General features: G+C 40.3%; 1 protein-coding gene across 2 annotated transcripts in view; it reads left to right on the plus strand.

The window, feature by feature from the left end:
* ATP6AP1 (ATPase H+ transporting accessory protein 1) overlaps window positions 1-8,418 on the plus strand; it is a 53,788-nt gene extending 45,370 nt beyond the window's left edge. Inside the window, exons 9-10 of one of the 2 annotated variants that reach the window (NM_001252611.2) lie at window positions 1,655-1,892; window positions 7,587-8,418. In NM_001252611.2, coding sequence (NP_001239540.2) covers window positions 1,655-1,892; window positions 7,587-7,796 — 448 coding nt within the window. In that variant the 3' untranslated portion in view covers window positions 7,797-8,418. Of the gene's footprint in view, window positions 1-1,654; window positions 1,893-2,919; window positions 4,791-7,586 lie in introns of those variants that run through there. The other variant, XM_040701279.2, reaches the window with a different exon arrangement.
* The last annotated feature ends 12,875 nt before the right edge of the window (window positions 8,419-21,293 follow it).

Here is a 21,293-nt window from a genome sequence, read left to right on the forward strand (position 1 = left end):
CACAAGATTTAAGTACGGTTATGTATATATGACATATTTATGTACAGTTATAGATGGCCATGTCTTTAGGTTAAAGAAGTTCTTTTAGTGCCTGCAGCTGAAAATTCAGTTCAAATTGTGCTATATATCAGGAGAAGATTCTCACAATTAGTACCTATGCTAATACATTAGTAAATTTTGCAGCTTTATCATTATAACAATAGGATAATTTTCCATATATACTTGTATACTAGATGCAGTTCAAAGGGTATGTTCTTTTTTCACTGATGTTTATAGCTGAATATAGTGTGGAAGGAGCAGTTTATGTTCAAGACAGGAATGACAAAAGACAAAACATCCTTTTCTCACCTGAATGATGCTTTGAGTTCTGTGATTTCTTCCAAGAATTTCAAAACTCTTCAGGATTATAAAATTCTATGAATCAAAAGCCACTGATGGTTAAAAAAAAAAACAAAAAACAAACCAAACCAAGAAAATGTCTCAATGTAGTAATTTTTTATTTTACTCCTAAGGAACATTGGTTGTATCGAGTTTAGACTTGAAGTTGAATGGATGGTATGCTACTGAAAGCAAATGATGTAAACAATCAATAGAGACCACTACTACTCTGTATTGTGCCTCATTTATAGGCGACTGCTTATTTTTCAAACCTGTCATAATTGCATCTCAATATTACCCCAGATTTTAAAATCCACACATAGTGATGCCCACAGTGGTGTGGATAGACATTAGAATATTTCATTTGGTATCAAGTCTGACTTATTGATAAATGGATTGCCCTTATAAACTCCTCATGGTTATATGACTCAGCAAATAATAGAGAGATAAATATGCAAAACAAGTGGGGACTAACTATGAAGCAAAATATAATAAGGAGAAAAGTTTATCATTTCCTGAAGAGATAACTTAATTACCTAAAAGCTACTGGGTAAAAATGGTAAAGATTAGGACATAGTCCTGGTATCTGTAGATAAGAATTTACTTCTGTGTATTCTCAGTTAGTTCTCTTTCAGAACATTTGGGAGATGTTCATACTGCAGTGGTAGTAACACTTATTTAAATCCCATGGTTGTAAACTACCAGAAACTCTTTTTTTGCAAAATGAGAAAATATTTATTTGTGGCTAAACAGCTACAAATTAGGAAAGTGGGGCTGACAACCTCTCCTCCCATCTAGTGAGAGAAAACTGTCTTTTACTGTAAATTCAGGCATTTGCAAAGGTACATTGCCATTTAAGCAGCTGAATCAAGGAATAATTACAACAAATCAAAATGGTTATCATGGCTGTACCTATGATAAATGCAATTTTTTTCAGAAAATCCCATAAATTGTTTACTGAGAGTCACTACAGGCCTATTGGTAGTGTCTTAAGTTCTGGTCCACTCATTATAAACTGTTGGTAGCTGATGAGATACTTCACTGGCATAGGCCCTTGAAGAATGAAATCACATTTTCTTGCTCCTTGCCTGCCACAGCTCGTGAGATGAAACCCCAAGAAGCAGAAGAAATGTTCACAAAGGCAATTCATTTATGAATAGTCCTAATGACGTGAGATGCCAGCTGTGATGTACCTTTATTTGCCACCAGTGCTTTATCAAATGAATGTTAATTTTTTCTGGCATTTGGACTTTTTTTTATTCTGTTGTCTTTCTAGGTTTTTAATGACCAATATGTTCTATGGAGGCTCAGCTAGAAATTGGTTCACTTTGGATTCAGTTGAGATTGTACAAGATGAAGAAAAACTTGCTAAGTATAATGTATCTGTCATCTCTGCTCCTGCAGAGTACTCATTTCATTGTCAGCTGGTGGGAACAAGTAGTCTCTATCTGGCAAGGCTGATTCCATCCAACTTTGAAGCAATCAACTGGGATGTTTTCATTTCCAGGTTCCAAGTGAGTACACATTGCTATTTCAGAGATAATTCCAAGAACTATTACTTGCTATTGTAGGTGCCGAACGACACAAATTCATAATGCCCTTACTTTCAATTCAACCGGAGGAAAAATGTAAAAGAAAATCTGTTCTCCCTAGGTGAGCTATTCAAAAAAGGGGTGAAAGAGATGGCAGTTGCTGAACAGTAAGAACATGGAAGTGCAGCTGTGAAAAACAAAAACTCCAAAGTTGTCCACAGAAAAGAAAAACCAATAAAACCAAATGCGCTTAATCAGGCAAAGAATGACTAAGTCTCCATGCCTGTTTAATGAATTGGGCTGCTGCTGGAAATGTGGACCTCTTAGGTGGGTGGCTTTATGCTGCTTACTTTGTTTTTATTTGATTTCTTTGCACTTTGTTTACCTAGAAAAGTACAGCTTAGTGTGGTTACAGCTTTCAATGACATAGATAGCCTGAACTCCTACAGACAGAAACAGTGCCCAATAGAATTAAGTGCAATGAAAGATTGGAAGGTTTGCCATGGATTTCAATCAGGAGAAATACTAGGTACCACATGGCCCAGGAGGAAAACATTGTGCTGCTTTTTTTTTGTTTTTTTTAATGAAATACAGATCTTCCCTGTATTTTGTGTAGATGCAGATGACTGACTATCATTGTGGGCGCTGATTTTCAGTTAGGGAGAGGCACATCAGCAAACTGAACTCTCATTGTCAAAGATGAGCTAATCTCATAACTGGATACAAATGCTGATATAGTCGTATTAATAATTTCATTATCAAAAAATCTCAGTGATGTGAATTAACTTTTGATGTTTCAGTTTAAACACTGAAAATAGCATTGGTAGTGAGATTAACTTCCCCCCTACTACCCAGAGCTGCTTAGGTCCATTGTAGATTCGTATTCTAAAAGAATATGGAATGCAAATTTAATGTCTTCAGTCATTATTAAAAAAAAAAAAAACACTAGACCTAAGTATCTCTGGCAGCCTTCTTTTTGAATCATTGTTTTTTATCTTCCCTTTTGCAGGCTCTAAGATTAAGTCCCACAGTTTCTGAGAAGCAATACAGCAGTACATACCATTGTTGCGAAGGTTCCTCCTGATGGTGGTGTTTTATGGAAAGGCTTGAAAATGTCTGAGTCCATGCAACTGGACCTTGTCTAGTCAAATCCTCGAAGTGCAAAGCACTTTGACATCACTAGTCTGTGACCTGTGAGAATTGTTGGGCTGTGAAAATACAAAGGGTCCACTTACAACAACAACAATCTGTCTTTTCCTAGAACTTCTAAATGAATTGATACTGCTACCTTCTCAAAGCCTAATGAGAGATCTTGTTCCATCTTTAGGAGGCATCCTTTCAGTCTAGTTTTAAGAAGAGGAGCAGTAGTAGGTTACCCACCTTCTTCTTCACTCCTGTGGAGCAACAGCTGCTTCCGCTGTTCAGACAACAGAACTTTCCTTTGGAAGAAGGCCTTTTTCTCTAATCAAGTCTTTGGTGTTAAAAACAGCCTGGAAAGTCTTATTCTGAGCGGTTTTGTTATATGATTCTCCGTCAAGCCAGAATGTCACCATTTTTGACCACTTTCTGAGTTCTGTGTAAACTAGATCATACTTTCCCAGTTATCGTCTACTGATGTGTAAAGAAGTCTGAATGGTATCACTATTGGTCTTTGTCCAAGAATGAGATTAGCTAACTTCCAAGCTGTGTTACAAGATGAAAAAAAGCACGTGGGATGTGCTTAGTGATTGCAGCCAGCACAGAATCTGCTTACTGACACTGGTGAACATGATTTTCATTGTCAGTGTTATGCAGTGAATCAGAAATCAGGAGCCAGTGCCAATCTAGCTGGTACAATTGCACTTTAATACTTTGGATGATCAAAATAGTATCACCATACTAAAGAGGTTATGGCACCTGCACAGTGAAGGCTTCCATAGTATGTTCCAGGACCAGGGTGAAATGATGCAGACATCGCTTTAGTTCTGGCACTAGCTTGATTACTGCCTTGTAAAGAACCTCAGTAGGATACTGTTCAGACAAAGCCTTGGCCTACAGCGTCACCACTCACAGATGTAAACTGTACTAATATCACTGTTATGGTTTTTTTTTTTTGTGGCAAGAAAGGTTATTCTGGCATTATAAATCTTATCTTTTTGAGGGACTCTAGGGTTTTCTAAGAAATTAAAGAGGAAGCAACCACCAAGTACTGCTTTCCTTTACTATGTGTCATACTGGTTTTCAAACCACTTTGCTCTTAACAGAAACTGCCAAAAACATTAAAGGTACTAATTTTAGGATTCTTTATGGCTGAAATATTACTATATGTTCAAAAAATAGATGTCCAGTGTACATTTAAGATCAGTGAAAACAAGAGATTTTACTTGAAGGCTTTGTCAGGGGCCAGATGGTAAGAAGACTCAATTCAGGACAAATAATTGAAAACATGTTCAGTAAATGCTTGCTAGTATGGACAAGACAAATAATGCTAGTCCAAACAGTAAAACCAAAACTTCCACAGGAAGTGAGTCTTGGATCCTGTATGCTGTATTTTGCATTCATAAAAATTAGAGAAATTTAAGTATTTTTAATTTCCTCATGGTAGAAATGCTGCTAGTAATGACATTTTTATTGCCTAGTTGCGATGTAACACACCCACAGGAATGATAAAGCTTCAGAAAAGCAATAAAAGAATCCCGCATATAATTCTTCTTGAAAGTAGATATCACATCTTAAGAATGTACAATTAAAGCTTTCATCTCAGAGGTTCAATAAGCATAATCATTCTTAAAAAAAAGCACCAAAAAAAACCCACAAAGAACCATCACCAATAGGATCGACAAAATAAAATACAGTATTTCTGGCTCTAAACTAGAAGTGGTAATGTCTTGCTAAAGCAAATGTAGGTGCTAAGTGCTTCAGAGATTTCCTGTAAACGTGGTAATGGGGGTGCATTGTTTTTCAGAATTTCAGTCTTTTTTTTTTTTACTGAAATAACATAAATCATCACCTGCTTCTTATTGCAAATAAGTTTTTCAAATTATATTTCATGACTACTATTTATGTTTTCATCTGTTGTCAAAGCAGTGGCTTAACAAGAAACAGCTTTGGTAAGCACCTGTATTCTCTGAAACTGCATAGTTATCCAACCCAAAAGCTTATTGCCAGTAATCCTGCTTTAATCAGAACTCTGACTGCCTATAGTGAAAGCATTTAGGATTTGCAAGTAGCGGCAGAGATCTCAGAAAGGTTCTTCTACGAGGTCCAAAAAATCTCATGATGTTAAAATTATCTTCACCTCCATGGTGCCTTACTCCTGCATATGATAATAGCTTTATTAATCAGCATTCCACAAGGTATAGGCATTGCTTTTAACACATATTATATGCACATTAACTTCAGCTGCCTGAACCATGAATTAACTCAAACTCAGAGTGCTTACAGAAGTAGCGTTATCTACAAGCCACAGACAAATTTCTTTAGTTCGTGCAGCATCTTTCGTAGGAAGTGAAAAATCAATTATTAACACAAAAAATTTTATGTTGATTTATCTTAAAGCACAGAGTAATCATGGAATAGGAACACATAAATTAAAAATCCATGATCTTCTTTTCCTTCCTTTTTTTCCACTAATTTCCTTTCCTTCTGAAGGAGTGCTTCTTTCTGAAGGAGTGGGTGCTTATGTCATTATGTGCCTGTTTGTACATGGCTAATTGACTTCCCTTTATATATTTCAAATCCTTTAACTGGCTTTAACAAAAGTTTAAGTATAGTATCAGTCTCAAAGGCATTCAGTTTGTTTATACTTTTTGCAAAATTTAAAGGTCTGTCAGAATAGATAGATAATTGATCCCCAAGTAGATCACCAAATTAGTTGACTTTTTTGAGGATAATAATAACAGCGTGAGCTCAACCAGTAGCAGATCTCAAGAAACTAATCACAGGAGAAGTATAACAGGTTTCCCTAAGTTCATGAAAAGCTTATCACAGAATCATAAAATTGCTTAGGTTGTCAGGAACCTTAAAGATCATCATATTCCATCCCCCTGCTGTGGTCAGGGTTGCCACCTCCTAGATCAGGCTGCCCAGGGCCCCATCCACAGGTACTGTGGGCAACTATTCTAGTGCCCCACCACTCTGAGAAAAAATTTCCTCCCAATATCCAATCTAAATGTCCTCTCTTTTTAGCATCCCTTCTTTCTGTTGTATCAACTGCACCACTCTGCTCAGTGTCATGAGCAAACTTGCTGAGGGTGCACTCAATCCCTCTGTCTATGTCATTGATAAAGACATTGAAGAGCACCAGTCCTAATACAGACCCTTTTCGAGCATCACTTGTCAGCAGCCTCTGCTTGAGAATAGAACTGTTGACCACAACCTTCTGGCTGCAACGATCCAAACAATTATTTATCTACCACATAGTCCAGCCCTCAAGTCCATATTTCTCCAATTTAGAGATAAGGGTGTGGTATTGGGCCATGTCAGAGGCCTTGCAGAAGTCCAGGTAGACAACATTGGTTGCCCTTCCTTTGCCACCATTGCCATCCCTCCATTGTAGAAGTCCACCAGATTGGACAGGCATGATCTGCCCTCGATAAAGTCATGCTGGCTGTCATGGATCACGTTCTCATCTCACACATGCCTTAACTTATATTCCAATAGGATCTGCTCCATGTTCTTACCAGGCACAGAGGTGAGGCTCACTGGCCTGTAGTTCCCTGGGTACTGCTTTCTCCCTTTCTTAAAAATGAGAGCAATATTTCCCTTTTTCCAGTCACTGGAAAAATCTGACAGCTGCAACTTTTCAAATATGATGGAGTGTGGCTTGGCACCTGTATCAGCCAGTTCCTTCAGAACCCTGGGATGCATGTCATCTGTCCCCATAGATTTGGGCACATTCAGCCTCATGAGGTGGTCTTGGACTTGCCCTTCTCTTACGCTGAGGGAGATTTTGTTTCCCTGACTTACTCTGAGAGGTTCAGGGATGTGAAAGATGTGGGAAGCGTGACTTCTGGTGAAGACTGAGGTAAAGAAGTCTTTGAGTACCTCTCATGCCTGTTGAAGCTAATTCTTACTTCTCATTAGTCAGAGGAGGTACGCTCTCCTTTGCCTGTCTCCTCTGCCCAGTGTACGTGTAGAATTCTTTCTTGTTATTTTTTCACATCCTTCACCAAGTCCAGTTCTATATATGGGTTTTTGTATGTGAATACACAGCATGGAGTCCACACCTCAATGGAGGATAAAAAACCTCACCGTTTTCTTCTTAAACTTTTATCAAAACTCAGCTAAAATATTATGTATCATTAAATGGATTTTAAAGTAGGCTCTTGATGTTCTACTCATTAAGGAGATATTATCTAAAAACCTCAAGATATTTTGACAAACCGTATCATTTGGGGAGCCTTGCCTCACATACCCTCGAATTTCCTGATTCTGAAGTGGTCATCAAGCTATGCTGATCACACATGCTGTTTAACTCCACTTTCAAAAGTAACACAAATTTGTGAAGTGGGAACACAACTTGCCTAACATACAACTTCTACATCTTAAATTTTTAAGTGGAAAGGAGACCTGGAAAGTTGTTATGCAAAATATTTGTTCTCTCTCTTTTTTAACAGGCAGAGAGTGGCATACGTCCTGAAAGTAAGGTCTATATTTTACATTTAATTTCACTTATCTGTCTTTCTTCATTCTCAGATTCAAGGATTCAACGTGGAAAATGGCCAGTTTTCCTATGCCAGTGACTGTACAGGATTCTTCAGTCCTACAATCTGGATGGGCTTGGTGACATCTATAATATTACTGTGGATCCTGACCTACGGAATCCATATGATCATGCAGCTCACAACAAACAGCAGATTTGATGATCCCAAAGGTCCAGCTTTGTCAGTTCCTCAGACAGAATAGCCATGGATTTATTTGATACTGCTTCAGCTTTTCCTAGGTTGATATTTATGATTTTTCTAAGCCTTCTACTTTATGACATAACCGCAATAACCTAAAAAGATGTCATTGCGGAAATGGATAATCGAACGACATATTAAAAGGATACTTATGGTTAGTAGTAATAATAATAATAATAATTCTACTTGTTATTAACTTTCATTTTTTTAATAATGTTCATTGTTAAGGTCTAAGGTGAGGTTGTCAAGATTATTATTCTAGCAATTAAAAAGACCAGAACAAGCTGCCTTCAGATTAAATATTTTTGGCAAAGAAAGACTATCACAACAGAGAGAAATGAGAAGGGTTTATAAATAACTAATTCAATAAGAAACTGAACGTATTATCATACTAAGTATGATTAAATGTGCCAATGCAGATAGAAATAATGTAATTTTCTTAGCATTCTTCCTTTGTGAGGTAGCTTTGGAGTAGTTTTGAAGGTTGTACAAAAAAGGGGAAAAAAGATAGTGGTACTGTACTGTTTAAGTCTGAATGTTTATCGTCATCTCACTGCTTCCAGAAGCCTGATAGAGCTCAGTGTGATTAATTATTTTGCAATTAATAAAGATACTACAACCTCTCACTGAGCAATCTGACTGTGGTGGGAATTGCTAAATATTAAGGGATAGTAAATGGTAAAATGGTGAAAAAAAGGTAAAATAATATTATTGTTCTTTTGTTACCAATGTATTGTTAAGACTGCACATGTTCTGTTAGTAGTCAAAGAACAAAAATATAGAATTTAACAAAGTTATATTTGTCACATGAGAAAAATTCTATTTTTTTTTTAAATCTTGGTCCATCTCATAGAACAGTGATTGAGAGGAAAGATGGGTAGCATCAGCTATTTAACTAAACCAGTAATAGTTTGTACTCATCATTTCTGTATGCTACATTTCTGCGTTGAAGCCAAAGAAGTAAGTTAAATGCTGTCTGAAGCTATTCCTTCTGAATCATTCAGTCCTGACTTGGAAGACAAAAAGGAAACTGGTGTGTAAGTAGGAAGGGTGACTCCTCTGTTGCAGTATTTTCCCTAGATGTTTTTCAAAACCTTGATGGCATTTGATCTGCACAAAAAGGCAACGTTAGAAAGAACCTACTTTGCAAAAATAAGTTGCCAGGAGAGATAACTGTACTTCATTAATTCCCTCTTTTAAAGAATGAGTCTCCCTTGAAAACTGACATAATAGTCATGAAACTAATAACTAGAACAGACGAAGGACATTACAAGGGTCTCGGTTTGTAGAAGACAGCTTTCTTATGACTTCTCAAGATTCAACGAAATTTGAAATAGATTTCGTTCACTGGTGCTGATATATGAGAACTGAAGAACAGCTATACCAGGCCACCTAGATCAGGATTCAGTATCCAGAAGCAGTATGAGTATGGTGAGCATGTACAGGAATAGTGCTTCCTGCAGACATTCTCCTGGTCTCAACTGTTTAAATTCAGGGACTTCCTCAGCCAGAGACAGTGACTGTATTTAATAACTGTCAGTATATCTGTATTCCTGAATTTGTCCAGTTTCCCCCTTGAGCCCATGGACTCCTCGAGCTCACAGTGTCCTGACTAAAGTATGGCACTGAAGATACACTTACCCTCCCTTGCTTGCCTAGGCTGGACTTGGAGAAGAGCAGAAAGTAGTCTCACATAGGCTGCACCGTAGTGAAGAGGTAGGCCTCTTCCAGAATAGATCAAGTTGGAAGAGATGCTGGAAGATAGGTTTGTTGGATTAGCATCAGTAAAAGTGGAGACTTCAGAAAAAGGGCAGACTGAACTATCTGCTGTGTTTGATATTACACTTTCCAGGTTACAGTAGAAGATACTTGGGGGTGGGGGGAAGGAGAGGAGCTTTTACCTTCCAGTTTTTGTCCTGACAATGATACTAAGTATAGTTTGGCAAATTGGGCCTGTGGAGGCATTCAGTCTCTTTCTGTAGTGAGTTGGGCCATACTTGCGATGCACAGATCAAGCCACACATTACAGCGCTGGATGGGGCAGGTTTACTGTTGAAAGGTCTGTGCTGGGAAGGAGCAGGAAAGGAGGAGAATTAACTGGAACCCTCACCACGGTGGCCGGGGCTCAGGGCACCATGGCTGATCCCTCATAGAAGAGGCTGAGGTGCTCTGTCCCCATGTGGCAGATTGACAGTGGCCAGCTGGCAGATGCCTACCAACCTGCTGTAGCTTCTTTTCACTGAGGCCCGCCCACAGCATTCCGCTACCAACACTGGGACACAGACACCCAAAACACCGCGCCAGGGGGCTGTACACCACCAGAACCCCTGTACCCTTTGGAACCCTTGCAGCTGTATGTTACGCTGCCCTATAGCCACGGACAGCAACAAGACACTGATTTCAGCAGGGCTAGGCCTCAAGAAATTCTAGCAGGGTTTTGCACCTGCCTGTGTTTGCCTACCTTGCCAAATAAAGTTAGAAAGCTGCCAGGGGCCTCTCAGTTCTGTGTACTTCTATTTTCACAGTTCAGCTTAATCACAGGTGCACTTGTTAAAACACGCCTGCTTCAGGAACAGTTCCAGTGAGAACATTAGCTATGTCTGGAAGGTGTGAGCCGTCATGACTTACCCTGGAGCTCACTGAAGTTATCAGAAGTATTTCCAAAGAATTCTGTGAGTGCCAGCTCATTTTCTACTGAGTACAAAATAATAAAGAGGGGAGGGTAGCTAAGGGCACACCTAAAAAACAAAATGAAACAAAAAACATAACAAAACACAAAACCTACAGTGCAACTTAAGGAAAAAAAATCAATTTATCTGTGAGAAATCAAGAAAGTTAAAACCAGAGGAAAACCAAACCAAAACATAAAAGTATTGAAGCCATAAGATATTTAAAGCACTTCTTCTCAAAACTCAGCAACGCTCACTGGTTGGAGGGAAGAGCAGAGATGGAGCTACAGTCTGAGTCTTCTGACTCCTGTTCGTGCTGTGGGTACAGGTTTGTTTTGTGTCTTGCTGTACTGGTTTCTCTATTTGTAAAATGGCTTCTTTGACAAACCATGTGGAAACCCATAAATGATTTGCAGTGAAACAGAGTATAATGGAAAGAGTCTAAGAGTAGTATTTGTATGTAGACAGTAAAGGAAGGTATGTCATTCCATCTGTGAAGGTAAGACCTGATTAAGTAATTGGTTCCTCCCTTTCTTCTGGGTGCCTGGTAGGTAATTAATTTGCAAATATGTATCAGCTGAATTAGGCAGTGTCTGGAAATTAGAGAGCTCCATAATTCTTTCAACATAAGCTATGGTCAAGTAGAGGGAAAAAAAAGCATGACTATGAGAAGCTAACCTAAGATACAAGAGGAAGTTTGAATGTTTTTGTTTGTACATTGTTGTTTCTGGTGCATCTTGAGGTGAGTTGACTGTAGCCAAATGTCGGAATCCAACCCAGCTGTTCTCTCGCTGCTTGTCCTTAGTAGGCCAGAGGAGAAAACAGGATGGAAAAGATAATGGGTCAAGATGAAGACATAGAAGTTACTTAACTAGTCACTGTCATGGGCAAAAACAGACGGGGAAAATTAATTTATTGCCGATTGAAATAGGTGGGATGGTGAGAAACAAGACACTTTCAGTTGGCTCAAAATACTTATGCCAAAATATCCTAATAATCTTCGAGTAAAGGAACCCAGTCTTATTCTTTTTGCTAGTAAATGTTCTCTCAGATTAGTTTGTTTCCTATCAAAATTTAGCAGTGTAAAATCAAAGAGGAAAGAACTGCTTCTTTAGAACTCAGATTTCTAAAAGCTTATAAAAATATTCAAGTGTAGGGGAAAAAAAAAAAAAAAAAGAACCAAGATCTTGCCAAGGGGTGGTTCCCTAAGTAACTAGTCTCTCACTTCCAGAATGTGGGTCAGTGTCTTTCCTAGTCTTCCTACCTGTGTGGGTGGAAGGAAGGCTCATTGTGGTGACTGAAAGACAGGAGCGTATCATCTGCTATTGATGTTCCACAAATGAAGAGGCTTCTTGTTCTTCATCACGACTTTTTGTACATCTTCTGTTTGAACAAAGATTGCTTGTTCTAGATTAGCTGGATTTCTCTATACCCCTGGACCTGGTATGTTCTTGAATTATTATAATTGAACTTAATTTTAGACTGTTTCATATATAATTTATTACTACCATGAATGAATGAACATATCTTTTCAGCTTTGCAGATGGCAGCGTGGGTGTGAAACCCATTCCCAGCCTTAGTATTCTTGTAACTAGTTGTGTAGACATCACGTAGAATGGAGTACAGTGACCATGACATCATATGCAGTTTTCGTTAGTTAATGAAAACTGTACAATAATGTATTAAATGTTGAAAAAAAGAAAAACAACTCATAAGAATTTTCAGAGAAGTTCCTTTGGATTAGTTAAAGACATGCTGATGTAATGTTAAGATTGTAATTTTATATATCATATTTATCTCAGATAAATATGGATACATGTATATAGCGAAGTGATAATTCCTCCTATTAATGGATATCATTCACTGGAGCATACTGACATGATTTAAGACATTACTCTCCTTGTTTTTCATCCATGTGTGACTGTGCCTCAGCTGTTCATTCAGTTCACACTGCTGTGCTCTCTTTTTCCACCAAGGAGGTAATATATCATTTTGCACAAGAGTAGATGAGACGCAGGTGCCTGTCTGGGTCTGTCATTCTTGCAGCTGAGTAATAAAATTCTGGCTGAGGAGCAAAGCAGATAGCTGCAAACGTTGATGTCTTAACACATTACACTGATATTGGTGAAGGATTTTTGTCATACTTGTCAAAAGGGGAGATAAAAGCAGCCAGGTGACTTGTCAGGGTTAGAGACCACGCTGCAGGCAGCCTGAGAGGCAGGACCAGCTCTGTTCTGGGTGCTGTTTTCTGTCTCTGCCTGTCTGAACACAGTGCAGCTGACCACGTATATGAGGGCAGTGTCAGGAATGCTCTTGTATCCTGCTGCATAGACCCAAAGCTGGAGATATATAGAAGGCCCTGTGGTCCAGATGTGGCCTGAACCTCTCTATTTCTTCACACTGCAGTTGAATAAAGATGTCCCAGGCCTTTGATTGTCTCAACCCTTATCTTTAACAAAAAGAGGAAATGTGGAAGACAAGGGGCAATATGGGCCATCCTATTTTTCTCAATAGACTGAGTTGAAGTTCTTACACGTTCAATTGGCCACCAGTCCTACGCTCAAATGGACAAGGACAGGTGGCAACGAAGGACCCTGCAGCTACAGGTGAGGGGGTGCATACCTGTGTGATGCTGGGCTACCTCAGAAGGCTCCCATGTCTTCAGCTTTGGCTCCCAGAGCTGCAGCCAGGGTTGCCTGCAGGCTGAGGCTGGAGCCCATGCCTAGGCAGGCCTCCAGGAACCCAAGGTGTATGAAAGGGAGAAGGAAGGGGGGAACCCTGCCCAGGGTATTCTGCATTTCTCTTACCACACACATGAAGCAACAGAGTTGGTCCCCTGAGGGTTTGAACACGCAGCTGAATTTTGAATGGAAAAGTCCGAGGCCTTATCTATCTCTTTTTAACTAGCTTGTATTACAATTACAGAACAGATGGCCTGCTTTTTCTTGTGCAGCTTTTGTGGGCATGTATGGCAAGAGTGGCACAGTTGCATGATGTTTCACTGATTTAGATTTTCACAAACGTTTTTGGGGGTGTACCAACTGATTTTGTTGTCAAAATTTAAAACCTTAATGGCTCACTACCACCAGCTCGCGTGGCCTAGTGGCGATGTCCGGGTGCCTAAATGGAGAGAAAGATCGCTGAGCCTTCTCTTTGTTTGCCTTAAATAGCACAACAATGATTTATTGAACGTGTGGGGGAAATCAGGGTTTGTTCGTGTTCTGACATAATTTTGACCCATTTCTGCTGTAATGGCTTTCATAGCACTCTTTGAAGTTCAAGGGGGCAGGAAGGGCTGAGCATGCTTCTGGCAGCTGTGAAAGGAGTTAAAGATTAACCGATAGTTTTCTGAATTGCAATATTTGAAACACTTTCTGGAATAAAATTAGTGTCTAAGACTTAAATGAGACAGCATTTTGCATAATAGCAGCCACCTTCTGTTTATTGTGAAACTGCTGGTTAGCACATGAGCCAGTTACTTTTACCACCTCCCCTTATCAGAAAGGTGAAGGACCTTTCAGTATGTCATTGTTTTCATCCGGAATAGCCAAAGGTTTCACTTCAAAGATTCAGTAAGAAAGATTGCATGTTACTCATTAAGTCTGCATCTTGTCTAATCAGCAGTGTCTGTGCCTGCTATAAACCCAGGACCGGATTCAGCTGCTGTGCAGTCCAGTGTGACTCATTCCAAAAGCTGTTTATAGTGAGGCTGTTGCTGTACATGCAAATTTAATCAAAAATTATAGCTCAGGTGTTCCTCTTTGATACTTTAATATTGGGCCTCCTGTCTCAAAGTGAACAACACAGAGCTTCAACTGCAATGTAATCTGTGCTCCACCTTTTGTACCCTTTGTAAGAAAGGGAAAGGAGCTCTCGCAGCGGAGGAAATGTCTGTTACTGTTACGAGCGAAATCATTTTATTATTGTCATTAATTATTATTTTGTGTGTGTGTGTGCATTTGGAAGAAGGGTGATCTTTTCCCTCTAAACAAGAAGTCTAATGTTAATCACTTATTAGACCATTATAATGCTGTTAAGGAATATAGTGACCTTGCTTTAGTGGCAGCGCTGTGGTCATTTAATACCCTATACTAATGCATGCTTCTCATACAGAAAGGGTCTCCAAATCAAAATGTACTGATGGAATTTGCTTCAGCTATATGGAAAGACAGCAGCTTTCTGACTGAATGTACTGACTGATTCTATTTATTGTTGTGCTACAGCATTATGTGAAATTGTCTATTAAGTGAAGAATGCAGCTTATACCTCAGATAACACTGGCTGCATAGGGCACGCAGTCTGACAAAGACACTGAAATTAGCACTTTTCCTCCATCTCCTGAAGGACTCATGTGTAAACTGTTCCGATTAACACCTCCATGCTCTGCAGTGTGGTACTACCTTCACCTTCTTGAGACACCGCAACTCAGTCCCACTCAGCAGTATGGCCACTTAGTCCGGTGATCCCATTGACTGAGTCTGCCTTTGCTTACTGTGATCACTCCAAGCCAAAGACTGGACTCTCCAGGATCATGCTGTAAGGACTGGAGATCTTGAGTCACTGCCTGATTTTCAGAAAATTCAGTTTTTGGAAGTTTACACAAGCAATCCAAAACTTACATCTGCTCAAAAACAATTTAGTCAAATAGATGAACGGATCAAGAATCAAGGGCCGGGCCTGAAGTCTCTTTTTGATGAAAAGTTGATCAAAACCATATAAATATATATACCTATATGTATCTGAATTTATGTAGAAACTTAGAAAATAAAAGAATATATATAAAAAAAACAAAACATCCTCCTCAAATTTGGGAGCTCTAAAGTGAGTTTGGGAGACCTATGCAAAATATAGGACTTTTTTTTTTTTTAATGGTGAGCATGGCTATATTTGCTTTTTGAAAAGAGACTCTACGATAGAGAAGCTGTGGTGTTAGACTGCTCCCAGCCCTCCTGTTAGCTGGGTGCTTTATGCAGAGAAAACACTGTGCTGTGCCAGTCAGGTCCACCCCTCACAAATGATGGGCTGGCTTCCCTCAGATCCTCTTGTGATTTAGGAAGCAGAGAAGCAAGGTGTCCTTCCCTCCCTCCTCTGTCCTTGCATGCAGCAAGTACAGCAGCAGTATTGATGCTCTGCTGAACTCCAGTGTTTATGAAAAACACATCGAGAGATGTTAGCCCTCCTCTCCAGTAAATAAAGGCATCATCCTGCTTCCTAATAGGCACAACTGGGTTGGCAGCTGAATACTAAGCCTAATGTTGGTTCATCATTTTTACTCGGGGTTATGGTGTCCACCTGGACACCTGATTTCAAGCTTCACCTGAGCTGAAGCTCACCTTGTCTCCCCTTCTCTTCATGTTTGCAATGGGTCTGTTTGTGTGTACACAGCAGGAGGGTGAACCAGGTTTGATTTGGAAACACTGGGATGTCAGTAACTCCGGAACATCCTCTCCTGCCCACAACCAGGGCTGCACCTCCTCACTGGCTCTTCCTGTTTGGTGACCCAGTTGGTTGGAGTTGAGCACAGCACTTAAAAACATTTGGCAAGTGCAATGTCTATCTGAAAACAACACAAGTGCCATTTGCCGTCCTTTGCAGAAAGAAAAGCTGCTTATTTGTTGAGGAAATAGAGGCTATAATGTTTAACTTGTGATATTTCAGTCACTTCCATGGCAACAGACTCCAAGAGAACAAAGCAGGACTTCACCAGATCATGTAACGGCTTGGAAATGGAATAGAGGAAATTAAACATAGCAATACTATGAAGTTTCCTTTAACTTTTGAATGTTACCTCTGTTAGTTAACTGATAATCACTGAAATAAACGCTGTACTGCTGAGCTATTATGGATAAGTGGCTCTGACTTCCCCAGTGTTCAGGCATCCTTCTTTCTGTGGGGATGGGGATGTGCCAGCCCAGCATGGTGCCCTTCCCTTCCCAGCACCTTACACTGCCCTGGGACAATGCCCAAATTCCAGCAGATGCCCAGCAATAGCTGTACCTAAGGGGCAGTACTACTTAGAAACAAGGGTTTGAAGGCATTGGATTTTTCCATCTCCTGTAGGCTTCAGATTGGGCCTTATCTTAGAAATCTGGCATGGCTCGTTGCAGACCAGACTGAGTCAGAGGCTGCAAAATACGGGGCTGAATTATTGTGCACCTGCTGTGTTTAAGGGCAAACCCCTTATGTTTTCCAGACTGAATCAGATCCAGTCACTGGGTTCTTAAACCCCTCACCACAGGCACAGAGGAACTGATGTACTTCTGTGTTTTTGTGTTCTGGGTATGACTTATTCCATTTCCTTAGGCTCGCTCATGTAGGTAGCACCAAAAAGGGCGCAGCACCCAGATATCCAATGGCTCATTTTTTTATTTTTTGAGGGAAAAAAACAGGTATTGTTTCATTAATAAAATCTTATGTCCTGCATCTCCAGTAAATAAATCAGAAATTGCTGCTATAGGATGATGTGCCAAAAAGAATAATAAAATAATAGTAATAACAAAAAGACACAAAAGGCAACTGGGTTTGTGTTTAACTTCAAATACAAATGACAGCATTTGAGTCAATTATGATGCACGTAACTGGGTAAGTAGCTCCATAAGTGAAGCCTGGACTTTTAAAACTTTAATTAAGTCTATTGCTAGAAGTGTGCCACTTAGATAAACCAATTATTCCTGAAGAGTATTTCTGTCATATCTCTGACAGCGTAGCCTTCGCCCTGAGGAGCACAAGAAAGTCTGTGAGGTTTGGTCATTTTTTAGCAAACAACGTAGGGACTGTCAGATTTCACTGTGACTTTCAATTTTTGAACCTGCTGGCAAAAATGAAGTGCTTGTCAGCCCTGTTAGCCTAATCATTTTCAGTTTTTCTCTCACTCGATGGCTGCAAACCAGTGGAGAGGGCTGACAGCCAGATGTCTCAGCTCAAAGGTTTACCCTTCCTTGCTTTCTCTTGCCCAGCCCTTGCGTACTCTGGTACTTGTGCCACAAGCCTGCCACAAGCCTGGTCTAAGGCAGCTTTGGGAGTAAAGAAGAGAACCTGCTGCTCCGCAAAGCTTTCGGTACATGTAATTTTATACTCTGCCTTCAGTAACTTCAGCTTATGCAGCAAGAGGCACAATAAGGTGATTGTAGGAGCTGTGATCTCATTCCCATTGCTGGCATATCACAGAAGTCTGTACTGCAGTGCAGTGTTTGGCCCAGCGTGGAGGTAGGTGTCCCTGGCAGTACTGTTCATGCGACAGATATTCATGTGTTAGTGTGGTTTTAAGTTCATTGTTTTTCTTTCTTACTTGATATGAAGCAGACACTTGAGATAAGATGCTGCCTTCTCACTTCCCATTAGGTCTTAAAACATTATGCTCCTAAATACAGTTCTTCAAAGCAGAATGTTGTGAGCACATCAGGAAGACTTGGAGCAGGGAGGCAAGATTACCTGGAGGTTAGAACTGAGGAAGTCTGTTTTCTTCTGACTGACATTTGGTCTACTGATAATCTACAACATGTCATTCAGTGCTAAATCCTCAGTCTCCAATTTTGGGCACAATTTTTTAATATCTGCAGTTGGAACAGAGATGAAGAGCTGAGCTGAAAGCCCTCAGACATCAGGCAGGTTAACGCAAGCACAAGTTGCCCAATGTAGCTGAACATTGTGACAGCTGAACCTAAACTTTCAGGTTCTGACTGGAAATGAGCCTTGTTGAAGATGAGCCCCTGACACAGGAGCTACCCAATGACAGGCTGCTTTAGAAAATTCAGACCTTCCTCGCTGTGTGCCATGATTTCTGCTTCAGTAAAATGGCAAACCACTGAGATGTGCCTTGAGATGGTCAGGTAGATGATACTGTGCTACTGCAAAGGATTTTAGGCTTCTTTTGATAGCCAAACCTGTACTTTTGCAGGTAAATGACCTGAATAATTATTTCTTTTGTGTCAGAAAAACAGCATTCTTTTAAAATAAATTGGAAAAGGAGACATTTTTTAGCTAAGATTACATTGTAGATTAAATGGTACTTACACTCTTGACAGCAGTCCTAATTTTCCCCTCACTTAGTGTAGTGGTAAAGTCAGTTTTGTTTTGTCTAAGTCAACAAAAAGAACTTCTAATGTTGTTTTGGTTGTTTTCTTGCATTTTTCCCATTTCTTTTTTTTTTTTTTTAAAGGCAATTTACAAGCTATAGAGAAATTAGGCATTAAACCCTCAGTGCAGTGCACTCTCAGTTCCAGACTGAGCCTTGTAGGCCTGTCTGCAATATAAATAATTTAGCTCAAGGATAAGGCTGATTTCAAAAACGTACCCCTCCCCCCCAAACTAAAACTTTGATCAAAGTTCATTTACTTAGACGATTTAATAACATATCCTGTTCTGTAGTGTAAATTGAGCATTTCTCCGGAGGGAGGAGGTTTTCCTGCTTCTTTCTCTGTTGAAAATTAAATTATTGAGAAAGAAAAAAAATTGATTTCCAGAATTCAAAGGAATTCATAGCAAATTGCATCCTGGTTTGCGTTTCAGGGTGGAGCAGTGTGAAAGCACTTGGAAGCCGTGGGTCTTCATTGTTGTTGCTGTTGATGCCATCCCCTCCCCCAGCATTTTTTACCTGCTCTTGAGTAACAGAGCAAGGGTTGCAAGTTCTTCAAAAAATTATAATTCTGTCTGCCTTTGTTCATGGAAGTGTGTGTCCAGCTGGTCCTAGAAGGCATCAGGAAAGGCCAAGTGCCCTGACATCCCAATGGTTGCCAGATATAGCTAACAGAACATGGATTATTCAGTCTGGGGAAGAGGAGGCTCAGGGGAGATCTTATCGCAATCTACAACTGCCTGAAGGAAGGTTGTGGAGAGGTGGGGCTCGGCCTCTTCTCCCGCATAACCAGTAATAAAACTAGAGGGAAAGGCCTCAAGTTGCACCAGGGGAGGTTCAGGTTGGATGTTAGGAAAAAACTTCTCTGAAAGAGTGTTGAGGTATTGACGCAGGCTGCCCAGGGAGGTGCTGGAGTCTCTGTCCCTGGAGGTGTTCAAGAAATTTGCAGATGTGGTACTGAGTGACGTGGTTTAGTGGACAACATTGGTGGTAAGTGCACAGCTGGCTTAGATCTTAGAGGTCTTTTTCAACCTTGATGATTCTATGATTCTATACTAATGTTTTATTCTCTTATCATTTCAGTATATTTGGCATCATGATTGCACAGTTTATTGATCCTAAAACAAAAATGCCAAATTCATTTTCTTCTGTTGTCTCTCTCTGCTTTCAGTTCACGTGAAGTTTTCTTGACTGTCAATTCCAGGAATTTTAGGAATTCCTAAAAAGGGAATGTGATTTTACAGCAAAAAGACAACGACACCAAGCTGCAGTCCTATTGAGGAGCCCAGGTCCTTTTAGGCATAAGCTAATTTCATACAGTCACCGTGTTGGACTCAAAACAAAGGGTTGTAGACAGCTAGGCCCTCAGTCAGTATTTATTCAGTTAAAGACATAGGCTGTTTTACAGAAATTTGGGAACTCAGCTGCTGTTTGGATGCTGATGCTCGGCAGTTGAGCACCTTGCTGTCGCTTGGAGGGAACGAGGAGCACTGCAGTACTGCCCTGGGAACCACACAGTGGCACTGCCATTGCAGGGCCCAGTCACACACTGAGCCCCAGAGCAGCTCCTTGTGTCACTGAGTTACATCACTTCATCAGTCCTTGGACCTTGAGTCATTGTCACTGTTTCCACCCAACACTCCCATGAACTTCCTTCAGTATCTGCTCTGTTATATAATTGGGTTTGGTATCGGGAACATTTTTCATACTGTCAGATCTTCAGAGCATTTTAATTTCTTCAACGCTGTCTCCCTGGCTTTCCTTGTCCTTTTAACCCCTGCGTCAGTGACTATCAGTAATGGTGCCGGATCATCGGATCTCTAACGCACGCTGCTTCATTGTGATTTGCTGAGAGGAGAGAAACGTTCCGACTTTTTAATTGTGAATGAGACGGAAGAAAAAGAGGAGAATCTCTATGAACCATCTATTATTCAGAGGATTTATAAAAGCTGCAAGCAGGAGAAGTGAGCCCCACTTAATCTCTTGCTCTTCCTGCAGGAGGAATCCGTCCTCTCTCAGCCCACCTTTGGGTAGGAAATAACCCTTAAACCAGTTAACCTCAGGAGCGTGATGCTACCTTTTATTTTTCATTATCCAAGGAATGAAGGAAGATTAATAGGACTTTTTAAAAAGTTACCTATATTAGAGACAAATGACCCAGAAGGTTTGATTCCTTGTGAAAGCTCTGTTCAGCTGCAGAGATTAGCCAGCATTAATTAGTATTAGGTGAGGGTGTTAGGGCCTAATCATTACTTCTATCACTGCACTGCTTTCAGTATTGGTATCAGAGGGCACAGATGAAAGATGAACGTTGTTTTGCAGTGATTCAATCCGCAGCACTGAATGATTCTGCAGGCCTGCAGCTGGCTCTCTCCAAAGTCTGGTGATGCCCTTCAGATCTGGGCTTTAATTTGGGGTAAAATATCACTCCTTTTGGAGTTTGTTCACAGAGAACAGGGCTGAAGAGCATTACCTTTGTGTATGCATAGGCCTGGGGAATCCTGTGCATCTGCCTGCATGGTCATGGCCCTGCAGTCCATGTCCCAAGCTCCTGCTGTCTGTGCTGGCTGCTGTGTGCCTCGGATCTTGCAGAGCCAGAGCAGGACCTGATCCTGGAGTAGACTGCTGTGGTGACCAAAACTTGGTAGTGATGGGACAGCCCAGGTGACACTGAGATGGCCAAAGCATGAGCCCAGGTGTTGCTGCCTGCTCTTTCTGTGCAATTGTCTTCAGAGCTGGCTTTACTATTTGGCCTGTC

Source organism: Gallus gallus, chromosome 1, assembly GCF_016699485.2.
Source record: "Gallus gallus isolate bGalGal1 chromosome 1, bGalGal1.mat.broiler.GRCg7b, whole genome shotgun sequence".
In the NCBI taxonomy this organism is placed as follows: Eukaryota; Metazoa; Chordata; class Aves; order Galliformes; family Phasianidae; genus Gallus; species Gallus gallus.